The sequence below is a fragment of the Micromys minutus genome (assembly GCF_963924665.1).
Source record: "Micromys minutus genome assembly, chromosome: X".
Classification (NCBI taxonomy): domain Eukaryota; kingdom Metazoa; phylum Chordata; class Mammalia; order Rodentia; family Muridae; genus Micromys; species Micromys minutus.
In genome coordinates, this window is record NC_137970.1 from 41,352,094 (window position 1) to 41,370,947 (window position 18,854).

At 39.3% G+C, this 18,854-nt stretch overlaps 1 protein-coding gene and 1 pseudogene across 2 annotated transcripts; both read right to left on the bottom strand.

Moving 5' to 3' along the window:
* Positions 1–13,883: 13,883 nt before the first annotated feature.
* Positions 13,884–17,201, bottom strand: LOC308414489 (activity-dependent neuroprotector homeobox protein-like; the record flags this gene model as incomplete). Its single annotated transcript, XM_080909725.1, is given in 8 exon segments — positions 13,884–14,131; positions 14,134–14,185; positions 14,187–15,008; positions 15,012–15,014; positions 15,016–15,135; positions 15,137–16,759; positions 16,761–17,024; positions 17,028–17,201. Coding segments are annotated over 8 exon segments (3,306 nt in total).
* Positions 17,202–17,307: 106 nt separating this feature from the next.
* Positions 17,308–17,990, bottom strand: LOC308415496 (dolichol-phosphate mannosyltransferase subunit 1-like; annotated as a pseudogene). The gene has a single exon. The product of its transcript is annotated as a dolichol-phosphate mannosyltransferase subunit 1-like (transcript).
* Positions 17,991–18,854: the final 864 nt, after the last annotated feature.

An 18,854-nucleotide genomic window follows, 5' to 3' on the forward strand; every position in this document is an offset into this window, starting at 1 on the left:
AGGATTCCTAAATAGGTGATACTAGTGATTATATTTTTCCTCTGGTAGCAGATTATGTTGTACCTTCTAGCAGCACGAGCACTAATCAGTATGGATGAAGCTTGTAGTGAGGCACCAGCTCAATTTATACATGTTCAAGTGATGCCCTCAACAGGTCCTAACCACCAGGTTGTGGAGAAAAACTAATCATCTGTGATGTTGAGGTAGGCATGGTGGTGGTGGTGGTTGTGTTAACACTTTGGCCAATAAATCAACAAGATAATAACCCGTTTCTGACACCGGAGGCTTCATTTAAATTTCTTTCATATATGTATACATTTAGGAATATTGCACATTAGTAGGTTTTCTTTTTTATTTTTAAAGTAGGTTTTCATGACTTGTCAAAAGGCCTTTAGTGTTTGTTCTTCCCCAGAATCCCTTCTTTACCCTGATTTCACATCCTCATCACCATTTAATTCTTCTGTTCTCATTTCTTCATTATTTCTTTATTACACTATATTCCCTTTCTCCTTCCTTGAACAAATCCCTCTTTTCTTCTGATCTCTTACTCTGATCCAACTTCAGTAGTTATACTGACTGAAGCACACATCTCTAAAGCTCTAAAGCTTAACTGCTGAGTGATAGATAGTACATTGTGTAAATGTGCTGGATTTCCATTACCCATCATCAGTTGTTGGAAATCTGGGCTGTTCCCAATGACTGGCTATTAAAGGAGGTCCAGTGACAGGCCCAAATTGGAATCCATCTCAAGGGGAGGCCCTGGGGCTCTGACACTACTACCGATGCTGTGGTGTGTTTGCTGACAGAAGCCTAGCATGGCTGCCCTCTGAGAGGCCTAACAAGCATCTGAAAGAGTCAGATGCAGATACTAGAACACAACCGGTGGACTGAAGCCAGGGACCTCCGTGGTTGAGTTGGGGAAAGCTGCAAGAAGCTGAGGAGGAGGGTGACCTCATGGGAAGACCAGCAGTCTCAACTGACCTGGACTTCCAAGAGCTCTCAGACACTAGCTGATATGAGGCATATAGATATAGATGTAGAGATAGAGATAGAGATATATATCAGAGGACTGCCTGGTCTGGTCTCAGTGAGAGAGAAAATACACCTAACCAGGGAATGGGGGAGACCTGGTGGGATGGGGTGGGGACTTCTTGGAGACAGGGTAGGGGAGGGGAAGAGGTATTGGGACGAGGAGCGGTCTGGGGGTAGATGAGGCAGGGGATGAAATCTGGACTGTCAAAAAAGGATTAAAGAACAAAAATAAATAAATTAAAAAAAAAAGAATAGAGCAACAATGAACATGGATGAGCAAATATCTCTACGGTAAGATGTAAAGTCATTTGGGCATATGCCCAAGAGTGGTATAGCTGGCTATTAATTTAGACAAATTTTCAGCCACTGGTATAGCTATGATGGTTACAAAGCTCAAGGAAACCTGTTCAGAATCTTGTCTGTGTTGAAGACATAACATATAATAACATACTTAAAGTGGGTCTATAAAAAGCTTGACAGAAAAAGGAAATTAATACATCTCTTTTCTTCAGAAATCTGCTGCAAGCACAATGTGACGACTTGTATTGCTCAGTGTTCTCTATAGGTTCAGAACTGAGAATGAGTATACGTATGAAAAGGGTACTTATTAGTTTTGCTTACAGGACATGTCTATCTCATGACAGAAGGACCTAAATCCAGTAGTTGTTTAACCCATGAAGCTTAATATCTCTACACTCCCAAGCTGGTACTTCTGAAGGATTCCCAGATAGTTGCTGCTTTTCTGTCTTGGATGAGACCCTGAATAAGTTGGATTTTTTGTGTGTGTTTTAATAAAACTTTATTTATAGACACTGATCTATATATAAATTGTACACAATTTTCATGTGTCACCCTTCAGCTCTGCCAGTCCTTCTCCTAACTTCTCCATTGGGGTCCCTATGATCAGTTAGATGGTTGGCTTTGAGCATCTGTGCCAGTATTGGTCAGGATCTGGCAGACCCTCCCAGGAGACACCTGTATCAGGCTCCTGTCAGTAAGCACTTCTTGGCATCAGCAATAGTGACTGGGTTTGGAGGCTACATGTGGGATGGATCCCCAGGTGGGGCAGTCTCTGGATGGCCTTTCCTTTAGTCTCTGCTACACACACTTTCTCCATATTTCTTTTAGACAGGAGCAATTCTGGTTTAAAATTTTGGAGATGGGTAGGTCCCCCATCCCTCAACCAGGGGGCCATGCCTAACCTCTGGATATGGTCTCCGCATGGCAGGTTCTCCTTCCCTTTGTGGGGTATTTCAGCTAATCTCATCTCCGTGGGGTCCTGGGAGGCTCTTGTTTCCTGGCTTCTGGAATTTTCTGGTTGATACCCCTAGTTCCCCATCACACATTGCTACACACCTCTGTTCAATATTCTGACCCTCTGTATATCTCCTCCATCTTCTCCCATACCTGATTCTGACCCTCTTTTCCTCCTTCTCCTACTCTCTTCCTCCCATTCACTTCCACTCTCACTTCCCTTGATTATTTTGTTTCCACTTCTAAGTAGGACTGAAGCATCCACAGTTTGGTCTTTCTTCCTCTTCAGCTTCATGTGATCTGTGAGTTGTAACATGGGTGTTCCAACCTTTTTGCCTAAAATCCACCTATCAGTGAATGCATATCATGTGTGTTCTTTTGTGACTGAGTTACCTCACTCAGAATGACATTTTCTAGATCCATCCATTTGCCTTCGAATTTCATGAAGTCATTGTTTTTAATTGCCGAGTAGTGATTCATTGTGTAAATGTACGACACTTTCTGTATCTATTCTTCTGTTAAGGGACATCTGGGTTATTTCTAAATTGGCATAACAAAAAAACTCAGGGTAGCTAAAACTGTTCTCAACATTAAAGAACTTCTGGAGGCTTCACCATCCCTGACCTCAAGCTGTATTACAGAGCAATCACGATAAAATGGCATGGCATTGGTACAGAAACAGGCAGGTAGCTCAATGGAATAGAATGGAAGACCCAGAAATTAACTCACACACCTATAGTCACTTGATCTTTGACAAAGGCGTTAACACTTTCAATACATGCAGAAGAATGCAAATAGATTCATTCTTATAACCTTGTACAAAGCTCAAGTCCAAGTGGATCAAGGATGTTTAATAAAACCAGACACAGTAACACTAATAGAAAACAAATAGAGGAAAAATTAGGGAAGAGCCTGGAACAGATGGGTACAGGGGAGATTTTCCTGAACAGAGCATCAATGGCTTATGCTCTAAAACCAAGAATTGACAATTGGGACCTCATAAAATTGCAAAGCATCTATAAGGCAAAGAACACAGTCAATAGGACAACACAGCAACCAACAGATTGGTAAAAGATCTTTACCAGTCCTACATTTGATAGAGGGCTAATATTCAATACATACAAAAAAGAAAAAAAAATCCTCGAGAAGTTAGACTCCAGAGAACCAAATAACCCTACTTAAAAATGGGAAACAAAGCTAAACAGAGAATTCTCAAATAAGGGAACTGGCCAAGAAGCACCTAGAAAATTGTTCAGCATCCTTAGTCATCAGGGAAATGCAAATCAAAACAACCCTGAGATTCCACCTCACACCAGTCAGAATCAAAAACTCAAGTGACAACAGATGCTGGCGAGGATGTGGAGAAAGAGGAACATTCCTCCACTGTTGGTGGGATTGCAAGCTGGTACAACCACTCTGGAACTCAGAAAATTGGACACAGTACTACCTGAGGACCCAGCTATATCACACCTGTCCAAGACCTGCTGGGTCAAACAACAGGTTCCCCAGGTCGGGAGTGAGGATTGAAAGAAAGAAAAAAAAAAAAAAAAGACAGTCAAAATTGTAACATGACATTGGCCAGTTCTGAGGCTGAAGCGAAGCCTTCTTTATTCAGTCCTCTTTTAAACCACTTTAATCACGTGCAGAAAGATAACATCAGTTCTGAGTCAGGGAGCAAGCAAGTTATTAATCAAAAATCCTGTAAACATCTTTCTGGAGGCAAGGTGGGAAAGATCAGGGACAAGAGGAGGTCCCAAGAGACAAAGAGGCTGCCACACCTACATCTGCTGAGCCTGCCCTGAGCTATAAGTAAATGATCTGCCCTGAGCTACAATTGTATATGTTCTGCCCTGAGCTACAATTTTATATGTTCTGCCCTGAGCTTCAAATGCACTTATGTTCTTAATCCGGGCCAGTTTCCTGAGTATAGGACCAGAGTCAGATTTCTCTGCCTTAACCAGCTTCTGATTTTCCTGGTGATGTAAAAAAATTTTACCACCAACTGTCCAGTGGTGCCAAAATGCTCTCCACATCTCCCCATTATTAATTATATAAACAAGACTGCCTCTGTCTTAGGTTGTTCTGACAGAAACACTTCCGTTACCCATCTTGGAATATGCATTATCTATATCCCATATTAATATGGAATATAATACCAATGCACTTACGGCTTAGGTCGGTAAGGCACTGTACGGAACGTTATCCATCATGGACTAACAGCCTGTAATAACTCTGTATGATGGTCCATTTTCAGCTGCAAGGCATATATTTTGGCAGTCAGCAAGTTGATGTTGTTAAAGGCAAGCCTTATCACAAGGGGCAGGAATAAAAGTATTCCCAGGACAAGAAGGGCTAGCATGATCAAGCCATATATGTTATTCTTGAAGCTAGACCAAGAAGAAAATACTGACTTCAGGCCACAAATAAATTTATCAGCAATATCTGCAGCATCAAAGCTCAGTGGGGCAGCATTTTTTAAATTAATAATCTCAGTGTGCAAGCCTAAAACATCTCTAGAGGTGTTATAACTATGTCAAATACCCTGTGTCTCTGAATTCCTTTCCCAATAATAGTGACTATCATTGTAAAGTTTGGAAGTAACACAAATCTATTGGTACTTAGTATGACTCTGGAAATGGCTTCTTACTCTATAATAATTTCAATAATATTATAAATAACATCAACCTGTTGTTCTAAATGTCTATCTAAATCTTCTAGAATATTCAAAACATTAGTAACACTTTTTGCTAAATGATTAACAAAAGTAGCTGTCTTAACTTCTAGTGTCAAAGCAATTGCAGAAGCAGTGGTACTAGCGATTAGTGCAATTAAAGCTGCTATACCCCCAATAATCAAGCTCACTACCCTCTTGCTTTTGTATAAAGCCCGACTTGCTTCTAGTATCTGCAAGCCTTTTTCAGATTACAAGGGACTGTAATAGTCACAGGGAATAGAACAAAACTGGTTGATAAACCACCATAACAAACATGTCAGAATTTAACATTAACACAATTGAAAAATGTACAATCAATACAACTTATATTAACTATCTTTAAAAAAACAAAACTAATTTTAACATGACCAATTAATAAAAGATTAGAACCTTTAACACATGTGCTAACATTTGTTTAAAGTCTAGATCTTGTCCTAATTTTATCCACATTAAATGTAGCTTCACAAAGCAATTGTGAATTTTTAAATGTCTTTAAAAATATCCAGAATTAGTCTGTCCCAATTAGACTGTTATTTCTAATGTTGGATTAATTTCTAAACCAGTCCATTATTGAGTCAGAATAACTGGTCACATTAATGTTAAGAGAAAAGTCATTACAACTTCTTCTCTATATGGTTACTTTTTCTAAGTCAGTTTCCACAGTCCCCATGTTCTCTGTCCCACAAGGTCTAAAAGCTTGAGGCATAGCTGCTTGTCCAATCTGGGTTAAAGGCAAGCAAAGGTGGGCCAGGAACAGATGTCCAGTACAGCTTCTTGGTCACCATTGTCAGGGCCCTTGGAAAGCTAAAAGTTCAGTATCAGCATGTCTCACCAACCACTTTGGCAGCATCCTGTGGGAAAAAACACAAACATACCCTCTTCCTCATATTAATACTTGATCAGGACCATAACATATGTCAGTATGTGGATCCTTTCATTTTACCTAGGCATAAGTAAGCCCAGTTGTAGAATGCCATAGACACTCAGCAGAGTTCCTTGACAACTAAATTTTAAAATGAAGAGGGCATGATTTAAATAATTGTGGTGTATGGGGATTAACTCCCCCCTTATATTTTATAAAGATATTTTTTAAAGTTTTACAATACCAGTTTTATAATATCTTGTCTTTGAGAATTATAAGGGATCTCAATAATATGGGTAATATTAAATTGTTGGCAATAAGTCTCAAATGTTTGACTGTACTAGCCAGTTCCTTTATCTGTTTTAATCTGATTTGGAACACCAAGCATAGAAAAACATAGGCCATAAGAAATTACACTTTGAGTTGCTTCTCTTGTTAAAGAAGCTGCAACTAGAAAGCCTAAAAAGATGTTAATATTCAAATAAATATTTTAATTTTCTAAAATCAGAAATGAGTAATATCTATTTGTCATAATTGATTAGGTATAAGTCTTCAACCATTATGTGGCATAGGAAGAAACTGAGGACATTGAGTACAAGTCTTTACAATTTGATATGTACATTCTTTAGAAATACCAAATTGTTGTCTCAGACCATTATTATTTTAATGGTAAAGAATGAGATTATAATCTATCTGGTATAAAACTCTGCTGAGGCATTGCCTTTACAGGCAATTTAGTATCTCTTAAATATCTGATAAAATATGGGACAGTATGTTCTCTCACATTAAGTTGTATTTGTATAAACAATTGTAAAACTCAAGAATTAGCAGTATCTAAAAATGAAACAATTTAAAGCAATTGTAAACCCTAAGCTATATATTGGCTACCAGTATATAAATTTAAAATTTAATTTTTTTGACATTCAAAAACAGTGGCTGCAGCATGGGAAAACTCAAGAGAATGGACCTGTGGTCCAATTACATATACTGTCTTCTTATTAGAGGAGCCATCTATAAATACAGCAATTGTATTATCTATGTGCTGCATGTGCAAATTTACAGGAAATATAAAAGCATGCATAGAGAAAAGAATTTTAACAACTTGTCTTTAGGATAATGATTATCAATTTTGCCTGAAAGGTTTTCATGCAATAGGCCAAATATCAGTATTTAGCAATACCCAATTAAATTGCTGTTTGGAGCAAGGAACAAATATTTTATCAGTTTAAGACATTCCTTTTTTTAAAAAAAAATCTTTATGATTCTATCTTACAGTTCTGTATTAACACAGCAAAGACTACATAATAGGATGTTAAAACTTTACTTAAAGAGGAAGAAAGATGAGTTCACATTAATGGTTCCTTTTGCCAAAAGGACTACTGTGTGTGTAAAGCAAAAAAAAAAAAAAAAAAAAAAAAAAAAAAAAAAAGTCAACAATTGATTATATAATATCTGTTGTTAATTCATTGTTTCTTGTTTCTTTTATATTTTCTGCAAAGCTTTTCATTCCTCAGTTAATTGTAGAGGGACTAGAAATTATATCTTTTGAGAACAACAAAGGGTTTAAGACCTCCTGTGGTGAGCTTAAGAGGTTTTAGCCAGTTAACATCTGACAACTTTTGAAAATTATATCAAGTAAATTATCTTTATGAATTTTCTATGTCACAATCTGACTAGGATGACTTAACTCAATTATTTGGATCCTTTTCTGGAACAATAACCACTCCCCAAAATTATAAAGCTCATTGTAAGAGCAAAACTCTAGCTAACAAAGCATCCACAAGAGTAAACATGGAGGATTCAAAGTTCCAACTTCCTGCCATTGAAGCAGGCAAAAATCAGCCATTCCTTGAGGCAAAACTTTTTAAAGACATTTATTGCCTCAAGGGCTTTTAAAATGCCAAATGCAGACCCATTACAATCATGAAGATGCAAAAGAATAGTATAAAAACAATCTTTTAAATCTATGATAATTCTTTGGAATGGCAGCCGAAGCAGGTAAACCAGGCTGCAATGCCTCCGTAAGTTCCACAGCCTCATCAACCCTTCACAAAGATGCAACAATCTACCTGTTTGATCCTACTTAATTATAAATATAGAGGAATTCTAGGGGGAATTAGAAGGCTCAATGTGGCCAGCTTGCAATTAATTGCTCCTCTACTAGCTGTTGAGCAGCCAAAACTTTTTCTGAAGCAGGAGACCATTGATTAACCCATACAGGGACATCACCTTTCTAAGTGATCTTATCTGCATGGTATTCAGGCTTGTCAATGGTTTCTATTAAAAATATCTTAGACCTGTTTTTCTTTTTCTAGGGGTAACTGCAACGGGCTCCAATCCACCCTGATTTTGTTTTCTCAACCCCTGGTTAGGCAAATAACCACAATCAAACACTTGTAGTGTAGCTTTATTATTTGGGCTATATAGAAAGACTCCCCCGTCCTTCATTATATTCCTTTCCGACAAATTAACAGGCAAATTAGAAACAATATAAGGCTGAAAATATCCTTGGTGACCTTTGTATTCTCAATGTAAGAGATCACTGCTTTGCTTAGGACTCTGACTTTGCCCTATCTCTTGTAACTGAGTAACGTTAACCATTTTAGGCCAAAATACAGGCCAGTGAATAGAGGTTATTACTGATACATCTGTTCTTGTATCCAGTAGCCCCGTAAATCTTTTTCCATTTATTTTTAAGACTAACTCAGGTCTTTCAGCTTTTATAGCTTGCACCCAATAAGCATCTGAAGAACCAAATCTTTTTGCTATTCGAACACAGGCTTGTAACCTGAATATTTTGTCATAACCAACAGCACAAAGATTAATTGGGCAATTCGCTGCCTGGGTTGGATGACCAAAACATGAGTAGGTGAAGAGGTCATAATTTTAATTTACCAGTATAATCTGCATCTATAACTCCTGGGGCAATCATCAATTCTGCCACAGTGGCGCTGCTTCTTCCTAGCAAGTCTTACAATTCGTGACAACAACAGACCGTGTATTCCAGTAGGAAGAACCTGCATCCCCATTTCGGGGGTTAATACTGTGTAGGCAGAGGGACAGAGGTCCAATCCTGCACTGCCTGGGGTGGCTCTGAAGAGATCCCAAAAGGATTGTTTTGCTAGGGAATGAACTACATTGCCCCATAATATTGTTTCAGGGCCTGGGGCTGGTCCCCTCTCCCATTTCCCTGGGGGAGAGAATTTCATAAGATATCTCTCTTAGACCTGTACTCACTAGCCCAATGCGTCCCTCTTTTGCATCTAAGACAAAGTTCTGGTTTCTTCTTATTACTATCTTCCTTAGTTCTATTTGGACAACTCCTCACTAGATGCCCTATCTGTCCACACCCAACACAACTTCCAGGAAACCCATTGACCCTCCTCTTTCCTTTCCCAGTCTGCTGAAACAAAACTTGTTGTACAGTTTTTTCTTGAGTGCAGCAGCCATGGCCAGACCCTGCACATAAGAGGGACCAATATCAGAACACAATCTAATATAGTCTGTAATAGACCTAGTCTTTCTATAACATCTTATGGCAGCCCAACAAGTCATGCTCACATTCTCATAAGCAAAAAATATTCCAACATTAGCAGCTCCAAACATTCTCCTAGACATTTTTAATTAGCCTAACAACAAACTCTAAAAAGGTGTGGAAAGGAAAACCCAACCTCCAAACAATTTAGTCTCTAAAATCAACACATAGTGTATCAGCTTCATGCTACAAAGTTTGGCTGCCAGTTACTGCACACAAACACACAAAAGTGCAGCTGCCAATATCTTAAGGAGACATGGTCTTAAACCTTATCTTATTACATAAAATATAACCCAATTTAGAGGTATTTCAGAAACCTGTTTCCCTGGGTTGGTTTATGCCATGTGTTGTTGTCTAGACCGACTTCAACCATGTTCCTGGTTTTAAACAAGCTTTTTGTTACCAATATTACACATTTTTAATCATACCTAACTGCTTATAAGCCAATAATCTACAACCAAGACATGCAGGGCATATTTATACATTTTAAAACCAGTAAAAAACAAGCATGAAGTGACCACACATTTTATATACTTTAACCGGATAAAATTCCCATTTTTTTTCTAGCTGTACTTTTAAGAGATGAGCACCTTGTCACTTGTTAAGCTCAATAAACACAGTCAGAGATTTTTCTGGAAGAAACAATGGAACAGCTCTGTGATGGTTTGCATATGCTTGGCCCAGGGAGTGGCACTAGTAGAAGGTGTGGCCTTGTTGGAGGAAGTGTGTCACTCTGGGGATGGGCTTGGAGACACTCCTCCTAGCTGCCTGAGGATGCTCAGTCTGTTCCTGGCTTCCTTTGGATGAAGATGTAAAACTCTCAGCTCCTCCTGCACCATGTCTACCAGGATGCTGCCATGCTTCTGTCTTGATACTGGACTGAACCTCTGAACCTGTAAGCCAGCCTCAATTAAATGTTTTTATTTATAAGATGTGCCTTGGTCATGGTGTCTGTTCACAGAAATAAAACCCTAACTAAGCTGAGAAGCTGTTGGCACCTTTAAGAGCTGCTTAAATCAGCTCCTAGCAGGTCTCCAGCTGAGCTAGGCTACTAACTTCAGGTGCAGGGCCCCAAAGGCCTGATTTCTATTTTTATTTTTTTAATTTTACCCTTTTGACATGAGTTAAAACTAAATCAAGGGGCAAACAACCAACACATAATGTTCTAACCAATTTTTCTTTTGAACATGAAACACAAAGCAACACTCAATGAAGACACATGTGGACAGACAGCTTGGCACGCCAAGAGACAATACAAGAGAGGGGGGTGGGGAGAAGAGAACTAGATGTGCCAAAGGGACCCTGCACAGTAATGAATATGGGAAAGGGCTTCTGAAGACATTTATTTAATAGAACACCAGAAAGTTCACAGAAGTAAACAGATCCTTTAAATCTATTCAATATAATAATGCATTTACTTAGGTCAAATTATATTAATCATTGGATAACCTTTTGCAATGAATGCATGAAAATCTTCAAACAGAAAGCAATCCTAGCTTATTAGCTGCAAATTCATAATGGATAAAAGCACTGTGCCTGTAATGAATAAGCTTTCAATTAGGGACTGAATTTTATCCATCATCAAAGGATTCATAAAGACAAGACCCATTATGTATTTGAAATGATGAGTATGGTGTCAACAGTGTTTCAGCTTTATTTGACATCAATGAGTCCGTAGTAGAGAAAAATCTTTTATATGTAGTGAGTATAAAAATATTTCAGTGTGAAGCTTAATCTTACTCCACATCAGCTAAACATAGGGACAAGAGTCATATTAATATTATTGTGGTGATATGATAGTTTTTTGAGAAAGCCAGACCTTGATAAAATGATAATTTCCACATAAAAAGTTAATCATAATATTTTATTGATTTTGTGTACTTATATACCCCCCCAAGTGTCAAGCACCATAATATTGGTACAGAATTTTTTTAGAAAAATAATATAGGATTTAACATCATTATTCATATTGCATTTGAAGAAACAAAGAAACTAAAAAAATTACATGAGGTGTAAATATTTTTCAAAGCCCATCACTGGAAGAACAGGATTCTAAGGTAGTTTAAATACTTTGGCTTATAGTAGCAGTGGTGTTAAAACACAGGGGTGTGTTAATCTTTGTTAATCATTCAGTAATTCATTCCAGGGATCAGATTCATGTGCTTTCCTCCATATATGCTTTAGAACACCATACTGAGCATTCAAAACACAATGAAAAGTCCTCTTCCCTGACAACATTTCCTAGTGACTCAAACTGGCTGACTCCTTTGACACAGCTTGCATACTTACAAGCCCAAATTCAGCAGAGGAGTCACATGGATTGAAGTCAGATGCCAGCACAAGATTTTGTGTATGATATTGCCTCCTCAGGTCAAGGTTGTTGAACCTTTTCCTTTTGTTCATGTGCCATTTTGTCTGCTGGCCAGCTGTTAGTCCATGTCTATGGTTTAGCATATTTGTTATCCACCTTTAAATACATGTAGTGTGAAAAGTTTACATTATAAATCCCTGAAGAGGGATTAAATCAAATTGGCCTATTAAGTAGACAAGAGTATACACATTATTTGTTACAATTCCTCTTAAAAATATAACTATTTCACTTTGAAAACAAATTTATTTTATGTGTATGAATGTTCTTTTGTATGTATGAGTGCATACATGTGAACAATGCTCATGCAGTACCTGTGGAGGCTAAAAAAGAGTATTGAAATCCCTGGAACTGGAGTTACAGTTTCAAGACAGCATGTGGGTGCTAAGGATTAAACCCAGGTCCTTTAGCTCCTTCAAGGTTATTGGAGAGTTCATTGGGTCTCAAAGTTTGGTAGGCTCTGGGCCTTTACAGAATGAAGGCGACTTCCTAAACCCTTATGGGTGTTGTCTGGGCCCAGAGACAGACTGCTTTAGATGCCAATAATGGTCTGATGTGGGGAAAAAAAAATATATATATGGTCAGCTATTAGGAGGGAAGTACAAAATCAAACAAATGCTGTAAGTTAACTTTTAATTTTGACTTTGGAAATTTGAAACAAGGAAAAACTGGAAACAACCCTAAGACCCAGGGAAAAGATTGCAGACAAGAGAATAAGCCCAACTGATAGAACAGCTCTAGTCCTTGGGGATGTCCCCCCTCACAGGCAGAATAACCTTGTGCCTCAGAAAAAGCACAGGCTAATGAGATTCTTGAAGGGGTAATGTTTGCTACAGGCTATTGGAAACAAATATACTGGGAACTTGGTAAATTTTAGTCATCACGTGTCTCATAGTTCCTAAGTATGGCTTGTAAAAATGTTAACGTTCAATATGGGCGCTTATTTCTCTGTATTAATTGACAGCTACGGACACTTTTATAACCAAATTTATGTAATAATCTGTGCTAGTGAGACTGACCAAAACCCCCATAATTTTATTTTTGCACGTTTTAGTCTTTTTTTTACATTAAGCACAATACAGCAATTTATTTAGATGCTTAAATGAATACAAAGGGAAATAAAGACCACAAAATTATACAGACTACAACAGTGTGTCATTTATTAGATGGTATAAATGGAATACACCCAGTGGTGCTCAACTAAAGAGGAAACTAAATATCCCAAATGCAGCACTCAACTGTGCCTGCTGCTGACACAACACTCTTACAGATCTAAAAGGTGTCAAAATTAGTAGCTGTAAAATCAATTCTTGCATGTTATTTTAGCTTAAAAGGTCTCAGAAAGAGATCTGAAATACCATTTTTGACAATTGTCATGTCAAGGATACTCAGAACAAGGAAAAAAAATCTATAATACAGGAGAGTCCAGATATATATCTTATGTTGCTGGCCTCTGTTGCAAGACTGTACAAGGTTATGTGCAAAAACTAAGTCTGTCCAAAGGTCCATACTATCGCAGGGTCAAGCTTCTGCTAGGTAAACTAGATATAGCATTTATCACACAGCAAGGGCAACACTAAACCAATCTATGATGGGCACACAGTAACAGTGTCATAAGCATCACTCGAGGTCTAAAAGACTGTACAAATATACATTTCAACTATTCAGATTGAATACCTGAAAAAAAATGGTCCACGTTCCCAAGTCTCCTAGACACATTTGACTGGTGGTGTGTATGCCCACCCTGCACTACTATGTGAATCAGGGTAAGACTTTCCCAGAACATCCAACCAAACATCTTACTGAGGGGAAGAAACGCTGGGAAGGCAGGTATATAATGAACTACTATTCCCTGTGTGCATTCATAAGCCACCAGCTTATTGGTTTTTCACACTTCATCACCAGTCTACCAGAGAAGAGTCTGAAGTAAGATCAACCAATCCTATGTCATAGACTTGGAAATAACCACTGGGACTGACTGTAGTGGTCACATATCCCACAGCCTGCTGACTGACCAGTCCTTGCAAGGTAGTGTCAGTTAGAAGACAGCTTTGCAGTCAGACTGGAAGGAGAGAAGTCCAGGATGAAACACAGCGATAAGCTATGGCACACCAGGGCCTCAGGCTTGCTGGCTGCTCAGTTTCACTCCCGCTAAGCTGCCGTGCATGGGATCAGCAACTCCATTGGTCATGCTATCAAACTGTTCCCCGTCTTCACTATCAATTGTGCTATTCTGCCACTCAATCTGTGGGTTTGGTAAGCGCTCTGCATTCTCAGATGCATTTTCCCACTGTGACTGGTCCTTGGACCAAAACCCTTCAACTTTTCCATAGTAACTATTCTTCCATTTCAACTGTAGCTTTTTTTTTTTTTTTTTTTTTTTTTTTTGGCAGCTGGCTTACTGCTCCTTGCATCTTCACTTCTGGGAAGACTCATCAGACCAAGTTCCTGGTTTCGTTTCACATTTATTATCCTCAAAGTCTGAGATTTGTCGGGAACCGGGTCCACTTTCAGATGGTGAAGCACCATCTTTCCACTCAACTACATCATCTTGGTCTACCTCACTATCAGAGACATCGTGCATTAGTTTGGCTGGCTCCTCAGTCAAATGGATAGTTTCATACTTTGAACCATCCTCCTCCTCCTCTTTTTGGTCTAGCTTCTCAGATTCCAAAGCACCTTCAGGAATTACCTTCGGTACAGGCTCCTCTGGATTATCACTGGGAATTTTAGGCTCAACTTCAAAGACAGGGTTAAAAGGGCTGCCGCTTCCATTGGATTCTTCTTCCAAATGTTCAAAACTATCTGAGAAACTATCATCTTCTTTCCCAAGGTTAAGCTTTTTGTCAACAGTCTTGCTAACATTGACTCTTGAGTCTTTCTCATCATGATTTTCAAACAGCCACTCAGCATCAAAATCCATCTCATGTTTGACTTTATTTAATTCTTTCATGTTAAAACCTAGCAGCACACCAGGCTTGTACTTCTCACAGTCGAGGACACACTTCTCCCTTTTGTTGCTGAAATGGGAGGCAATGTCACTCTTCCATAGCCATAGACTGGCAGCTAACTTCTCAATTTCTTTCCTGGTGGGATAGGGCTGTTTGTTGAAGTACTTTGTGAGAAAGCTTTTCCTAGCTTCATAAGAATCATCTTCATGACCTTTGGGGTCTACAGGTAAAACAACAGGCTCTTCCGGCTTCTCTTCAAAACAGCTAAGGGAATCATTATCATCCTCCAGCTTTCATTTATTTTAGCAGTGGAAACTCCATCTGCTCGTATGTGTGCTTCACAGGTGCCAGGCCTGGAGACTGATTGAGCCGAGAAGGTGCGTTTGTCTTGTCCTGGCCATTCTGTGTCTTTCCAACACCCCATGCAGTGAACTAGATGCAGTATGATGGTTGAGGCTGTCATGTTGCTGGTATACACCCCAAGGCAATGGATACATTTGTAAGTTAGCTTTTTCTCAACTGGATGAACTGTCTGAATAACTTGGTGTCTTTCTCGTAAATGATGTGCAAGTTCATCAGATATAGGTCCTTTTAGGATTGAAAAACAAAGAGGGCAAAGGGTCTTCCCAACATCTTTTTTATAGGGCACTGCAGCTTGAGGTGAACTTTTAACAGGGACATCTGCTTTTTCCTGAACTTTTGGTTGTGGCTTTGGAGGAACTGGGGCATTATTTTGGGCATGGTAGGCAACTGATTCAGCTGGGGCATCCCTCAGATTGTATGTGGTCACCAGGAGATGAATGTTGGTGTGACTGCCCTGTTGCAATGTTAAATCAAAGCTCAAAGTAGAACCCGTTTTAGGCCCCATCTCTTCATCAATATGAACCATTCGCATGTGTGCTGCCATCTTCTCTACATCATTGAAGGTGGAACGGCAATATGGACAAGACAGACCATGAATTAACATATGGCTGAGCAGGGTATCTGTGGGCAAATAGCGATTACAGTAGAGGCATTTGCTAGTAAAATTGTGTATTTTCATAATATAGTTAGCTACTGCTGGGACTTTCTCAGCTTTATGTTCCTTTTCGAAGTGAACACTGTAGACGTTCTCAGGAAAAAGCTCATTACAGATTGTACATATTTTCCACTTCTGAGTGACACAATGGTTGCTTGGAGGAGGGCCTGTGGCTGCTGGTGGAGGTTTAGAACTGGACTGACCTAATACTCTAGATGCCTGTGACTGAGACACAGAGGGAGACTTCACCTGTCCTGGGGGTAGAGAGGAGGTGTTGGCAGTCTGCAGGGAGTACCTGGCTGCTGCCGGGGGCCTCTGCTCAGCACCTAGCCCGTAGGACCTCCCATTTCCACTTGGAAGTAACTGTTTCACAGACTGAGACTGTGGAGGGATGGAAACTGGAGCATTGCCACCTAGCCCCAGCCTCACTGATTGGCCAACATCATAGCTCTGGCCCACAGACTTGACTCCATAGTTGTTTTGCTGCAGGTGAACATTAGACATCATGTTAACTCCCGTTGAATTTAAGGTGGGCTTTGGTATTGACAATCGGTTCACCATCTGCTGTGATGGCAAAGACCGGACATTTCCAGAAGCAAGAGAACTGATTCTTGGTGGGAGTCTCATGCCCTTTTTTTCTTGAGGCTTGGGGACAATCAGCATCAAGGGTTTGGCTCGGGGAACTACAACATTTGTGTGTCCGATCATGGCAGTGACCTGATAGCCTATCCGTTCATGGTCCTCAATGACATGCTGTACCAAAGCTTCATAGGACTTGGGCATGAAAAGGCATCGCTTGCAGTGGATATTACACTCTTCTCGGGCATTTGTGCCCAGAGAGACTGCACCATTGAGTGATTTTTCTCCTGCCTTTGCTATGTAGGGGGATGCCACGTGTTGGAAATGTTCCCTGTAGATGTGCTTCCTGACGATCTCATAGAGAGGGTCTCGGTAAGTGCACTTCTTGCAGTAATACATGGCTTGCTCTACATTGTCAGCCTGCTTAGGTTTAAGGCCATCGTTTTTTGTTTTTATCTTTGAAAGTGCTGAGGCTGCTACTTGGTGCGCTGGAGTTTGGAGCATGAAATATTTTAATGTGTGTTTCCAAAATCTTTTTATCTGCATTGAAGGTACAGTAAGGGCAGTTAAGGAGAATCCTATTTTCGAAGTCTTCACTATGGACATTCCGGAAATGACGTTTGTAGGCAGAGAAGAATTTTGAAGAAAACGAACAAGCACTGCAGCAAAAAGGTTTTGTCCGATAGTCCTGATTTTTCATACGAGAAGGGTCCTACAGTCCTACATCCTCCCATGTAGTGTTTTTCAAACAAAAGCCATTAGGTTCAAACTGTTTAAACTCTTCTATATGTTCTTTACAGTATTCCAACCCAATGTCACTAAGTATTTTTTTCACAGTTTTCCGGGCTTTTCTTAAACTGCCAAGATTGTTGACAGGAAGTTGGAACATAGTTTCTTTGGCTCATGTGTTAAGAGAACATTGATAAAAATCATGACCTGGGCTTCTCTTAGTTTTAATTGAAATGAACACGGGAAGCCTAAATGAGTAATTTCTTTTATGTAGTAGCAAAGAGAGTCAATAACCCTTTTAGGAACAAGACTATTTCATTTCCTCCCAACTTGGATTCACCATAAACTCGATCCACAAATGAAACTGGAACCTCACCAATGGTGTAATTCATCTGTCTTGCTTGAACAATCATTTCCATCTGAAAAACATAGCCTTTGGACACACATTTTTCTATCAATTTCTGTAGAACTTCTTTTCGGTACAACCTGAAGCTTCCTGTTAAGTCCGACACTCCCGGTCTCAGCAAAATCTGAGTTATAAAATTGGCCCCGCGGCTGATTATCTTTCTTTTCAAATCCCATCCATAAACACCCCCATTCCCTTTGTAGCGAGTTCCAGAGACAATATCAAAGTTACCCTCCTTTTGTTTCCTGATAAATTCGGGAATAAATTTGGGATGGTGTGAGAGGTCAGCATCCATAATGATGACATAGTTCCCGGAGGCATGTTTTATTCCACGAATATAGGCAGTTCCGAGGGCCAGCGTTTTCTCCCGTGGTCTCAGGAGCTCTCAGAGAAGCTCTTCGCCAGCAGCCACACGATGAGCGGCAGGTTCTCCCGTTCGTTGTAGGTGGGCAAAAGCACCGAATACTTGTCCTGTCGTGAGGAGCGGCCCTGCGGCGACCGCTGAGACGCAGCAAGACTGCGACTCGCCCCTGTGGAAGCCATGACGGATCTCTACACGTTTTAGTCTTAAAGATTGCAATTAGCGTAGACAGGATATTTTCAGTCTGTAAGAGCTTACATAATAGTTCAAGAGCACATACAGACAGGGCATTTTGTTACCAGGTAAGTCATGATAAAAGGGCTATATTAGGGCTCTCTAGAGGATCAGAAGTGAACAGAATGAATATGTATTACTGGGGGATTTGTTGGATTGGCTTATATGATATGGTCTGGATTGTCCAACAATAGCTATATTTACATTGGAGGATCTATGAGTTATGTCTGTTACTCTCTCATACTGGTTATTTCATGAGATTCTATTTCACTAGTTTGTATCCTCTCTATTTTTGTTATGCTTAATTTGTCTAAAGTCTTGTCAGTCTTGTAATTTTTTCAAAGAACCATCTCTTCATGAAATTTTTGTATTGTGTATGTTTGTTTCTATCTCACTAATTTTTACCCTGAGATTGTTTCTTTCCATTTTCTCTTTTTGGGCATTGTATGTTCTTGTTTGTTCTTTTAAAACTTTCAAGTGTATCATTAAGTTATTAATACAAAAGCCCTCAGTTTTTTTTTAATGTAGGCATTAAGTGCTATACACTCTCCTCTTAGGACTGCTTACATGTGCCCCAAATTTTTTGATATGTTGTGTTTATATTTTATTTAAGTATATGAAATCAAATTATTTTTATTTATTTTTTTTACTCAATTTTAACTTGGTAGTGTGTTGTTTAGTTTTTGTAGATTTGTATACTTTTTGCCAACTGTTGTTGACATTCAGCTTTGTCCCTTTGTGGTCAAATAGGAAGCAGGCTATTATTTCCCTATATTTGTTGAGTCTTGTTTTGTGTTCTAATATGTGGTCAA